This window comes from Eptesicus fuscus, chromosome 11 (genome assembly GCF_027574615.1).
Source record: "Eptesicus fuscus isolate TK198812 chromosome 11, DD_ASM_mEF_20220401, whole genome shotgun sequence".
NCBI classification, from domain to species: domain Eukaryota; kingdom Metazoa; phylum Chordata; class Mammalia; order Chiroptera; family Vespertilionidae; genus Eptesicus; species Eptesicus fuscus.
The window spans coordinates 44654063-44658596 of NC_072483.1; the positions used below are offsets into that span (position 1 = coordinate 44654063).

The window sequence follows — 4534 nt, forward strand, 5'->3', positions numbered from 1 at the left end:
GCACAGAGAGATTAAGTAACCTTTGCCCACAGTCGCACGACTAGGAAGTAGTGATGCTGATTTCATTCCTGGCACTCTGGCTTTGCAGTTCCTATTCTTAGCCAATTGGAGGTACATAATGGACCCTTAATTGGGAATTGCTGCTGTCATTTTAATTTATCAATTTACCTTAAAAATTGGAAGATGATTGCTCGGTTGGTGTTGCTCAGTGGTTGAGCATCGACCTATGAACCAGGAGGTCACGGTTTGATTCCAGTTAGACTTGAAAAATGGCGAAAACCTTTTTCCATACCCCAAAGAGGAAAAGAAGAGTGTACGAGAATTATGAGTCTCCACTTCTGATCCCCTTTGGTCAGAAAGACTTCAAAATATTCCATGCTGAAATGATAAACAACAATGTAGTTGTGAGGAATGCAGAAGATATAGAGCAGCTGTATGGGGAAGGTTATTTTGGAGAAGGAATCCTGTCTAGAAGCCGTCCAAACTTCACCATTTCAGGTCCCAAGCTGGTTGTTAAATGGAAAGATATTAAGACAAATGTGCCTATAATCACACCAAAGAAGTATCACCGTAGTGTAGAATGGGCCACAAAGCTCATGCGGGGACAGGGGAGGGATGAGAGTACACAGAATCCTTGAAGATTACACAAAACCACTTGAGCATCCTTGCATAGAACAGAATGAAGACGTTCCATTGCATGATAAGCTGAACTCTGAAATGGTTTCCAAAATAGAAGCCACAGCAGATAGAAAGAAACTTTCTGTGATGAACAGGGACTTGGGAAAGTCAGTTGATATGGAGGATCCCAGCAAGCCATCAGACTGCCTGCAGGACGGCTCTGGGCATGACCCACTCACTGCAAACGGCTTGGATATACACTTATTAGAGGTCACTGTACCTCTGTCCCAAGTCCATGGTAACCAAAACGATGTTCTCTCCCAGTGTGGTACTCAGGACAGCAGCCAACAAATGGGTCTCCTCTGTGCCAGAGAGAGAGGACCTGATGATGAGTACCTGCTGGTGGCGGAAGTCGTGTGTGATGTGAGCGAGAAGGAAGATGCCCCAAGCAAGAAAGCCTTCTTCCTGGTCTATGTTCTGGGATGTCTAAGTATTTACTATGAAAAAGAGCCTTTAATGATTGTGAAACTCTGGAAAGTTTTCACGGTAGTTCAGCCCACATTCAGGACTACCGATATGGCATACCATGACTTCCGAGGCAAGGGCTGGGTGCCCAAAGTGGGACTTAAGTACGGAACAGATTTACTGCTGTATCGAAAAGGACCTCCATTTTACCATGCAAGTTACTCTGTCATTATTGAGTTAGTCGATGGCCATTTTGAGGGCTCTCTTCGAAGACCTTTCAGTTGGAAGTCACCGGCTACCTTGAGCAGAGTTTCGGTGAATGTCTTCAAGGAACTCATGCTGTGCTATCTGACTAAACCCTCTACCATGACTGACAAGGAAATGGAATCACCAGAATGCATGAAGAGAATTAAAGTTCAGGAAGTGATTCTGAGCTGCTGGGTTTCTTCATGAGAGAGGAGTGACCAAGATGAACTTTAACAATTTGACCTCAGAATTCTAACTTCGCCAAAAAGTATTTATTGAGTCCCCTACAATCAGCCAAGCTCAGGGCGAGGTGAAGAGTCCTTTTATTGTAATTGGCCATTAATCAGAAAGTTTTAAAGGGCATGGTGCTCCCCAAGCCAGAGAACTATTAGTGTTTTAAAAAAGAAATTACACAGGGGGGAAGAAGAGAGCCCTGTGCCCGGATGTCAGCTTCTGTTCTCAGTGGGCACTGACCGTGACTGGCCCCAACTCCTCGCCTCCAGGCCCCACTCTGCATCCTCATCTGTTCAGTGAGGAGCGTGGATAGATGATTCCAGCAACAGGGAACCTCTGTTTAATCTAACCTCTGAATGGTAACAGTTACATGATGTGGCACTCGACAGTTCTCAAAGCAACACTTTATGCACAGACATCTCCTTACCCACATCCAATCTGTTCCCAAAAGAGTGCCGGAAAGCAGATCTGGGGGTTGCAGGATACCATGTTCGATTACTTTAAATGGAAAAAATTGCATGTCTCTGCTTGTCCAAGAACTTCAACCAATTACTGAAGCACATAACAGTCCATTTCATATTTAACAAGGATTTTTGTATCATAGAAAGCATTTAAAACATCAATTACCTAATTATTTGTCAGTGAACTAAATGGTAGGCATACTTGTGTAGAATACACAATATTATGCAGTATTAGATAAAAATTGCACCTTGCTTCAGTTAACTTCTTTGAAATAAAAATAGGTGGTGAAATAATGTGTGAAGGAAGATACATAATGAGTGCAATTGACATTTAGTAAACAAAGCCTTTTTTTAATTGGTTAGATACCAATGAAGAGTTGCCTCAGGAGTGGCATTTGGAGGCAAGAGGAGGGAAGTGGACAGAGGGCACAGGGGTGGGGAGACTGAGCAAGAGGGAGCCAGTGTAGGAGTGAGGGAACAATGGTCTGAGACTCATCCACTGTCCAAATTTGAGACACTGGCGGACAGGCCCTCCTTGGCATTAAATGCTCCAGAAGTAGATGGTTAAGAGCCATCTTTGGAAGCTGAGACAAAAAACACAAAATGAACACTTGCCTGCATCCCCTCGATGCATGATCTTAGAGACCCTGACAGCCTAAGATTCCGCCATAGTTGTGTTTTTTAAAGGTTTGGCATTCAAATAATGAATCTCCCCTGCCTCAGACCAATAACGACCATCAGTTTGAAAGAGCTTCTTAGTAAGTTCTTTGCTCTTCATTAGTGATGCTAGTAGTTCTTCCACAGTTTTGCTGTTCACTTTGCTTATTCCAGTCTCCATAGCAAAATGAAAGACTTTGCTTTGAATCACCACTTTCTCAAAAACTTTAATGCTGGCAAAAAATTTCAGGAAACATTTCTCCTCTATTTCATTTATCATTTGTAGTGACACTTCTTTCCAAGTCTAATCAGTGCACCAGATGCCTTTATGGTAAAAAGTCTTCCACGAATCCTTCATCCAAGTACAGTCCTCCTGTCAACACTCCACCTCAGATGCTTTGTCATCAGCTGATGTGCATTGAAGGTTGTGGAGACTCCTTGGTATAATGGCTACAATAAGGATGTAGAGAAGCCAAAACAGCACACAGATATTTGTAACTGAACGCTCCAGGAGAATGTCCAAAGCATCATCTTTAGTCAAAGAAGCCTGTATGGAGGATTTTCCTTCTTTATATATAGATTTGAACACGATGTAGCAGGCCATGCACTCCTCAGCATTGCCTGAGGGCCCTGGGCATTCTGGAATGGTACACCAGCAAAGGTTTTAGTTTAAATCACCCTCACAGTTTCCAGGTAAAAGTATTAGCTACCCCTGGCCAGTTTAGTGAAATAGTTAGAGCATCAGCCCACAGACTGATGGGTCTCAGGTTTGATTCCTGGTCAAGAGTATGTACCTTGGTTGCAGGCTCGATCCCTGCCCTCACCCCCAGGTCGAGGTGCTTGCGGGAGGCAACCTATCAATGTGTCTCTCTCACATCAATGTTTCTCTCCTCCTCCTCCTCTCTCCCTTCCACTCTATCTAAAAATCAATTTAAAAAATACCCTCAGGTGAGGATTAACAACAAATAAATAAAAATAAAAGCAGTAAAAAAAAAAATGAATGAACTTGGTAAACTATTGCTCTGTCAGGTACTATCCTGGCATTTTGTTTCTCAGAACTACTCTAAAGAGCCTGGGCAGGAAGGAATCTGTATTTTATTATGGCCAAACAGAGACTTATCCTTCCAGGCCTGGCTATATTTTTGCACTATGTGCTAACAAGTGACCCTGGCCTAAAGAGAAATGAAGAATGAGATATTGCAAATCCCTGTTTATCTTATCTCTGGCTTTTAAGTGTGAATGTTTTATTCACATATAATATCACAACTGACATGCTCTTGGCAACTGTAGACACAAACTATTTACAGGCAATTATCCAAAATTAAGACTAACTTGACCCCAATTGTTCTTGATCTTGTCCCTCCTGATTTTAATATTTCTGCTTTGTATCCTGGTTCTCTGTAACTGCTTGTGATGTCTTCCATTTTGGCAGTTAGTTTGAATTCACCTTTTTATTAATAAAAGTATTACCATTCAGCTCTCCTTTTTCATGTACTTCTGATTTTGAACCTTAAAAACTTAGGAGAGAAATTGCCTTTTTAAGTAGCAAAATTGGTTGGTTTAGTGGCTCCTTGAGAAGGGGTTTCGTGATTTCCTCAGAAACTACTCCGTCTCTGTCATCTCGGCTTCACCAGCACCAGTCATCCCCAACACATTCAAGATGCTCATAATCAGGCCTAGAATGATCTGGATGGAGGTTCACAAACCTCAACAATTTACTAAATATCCTTCAAGTTACGTATTTTCTAGTTTGTTGTACATTCAAGTAGTACATACATTACAGGGACATAACATGTTTACGGGTGTCATTTACACAAAGATTATAATCATTTTGGAATCAAGTTTATGAACCC

General features: G+C 42.0%; 1 protein-coding gene across 1 annotated transcript; it reads left to right on the top strand.

The window, feature by feature from the left end:
• Nucleotides 1-269: 269 nt before the first annotated feature.
• On the top strand, nucleotides 270-1563 carry LOC103283352 (tRNA-splicing endonuclease subunit Sen2-like). Its single transcript, XM_054723441.1, is given in 2 exon segments — nucleotides 270-625; nucleotides 627-1563. Coding segments are annotated over 2 exon segments (1293 nt in total).
• Nucleotides 1564-4534: the final 2971 nt, after the last annotated feature.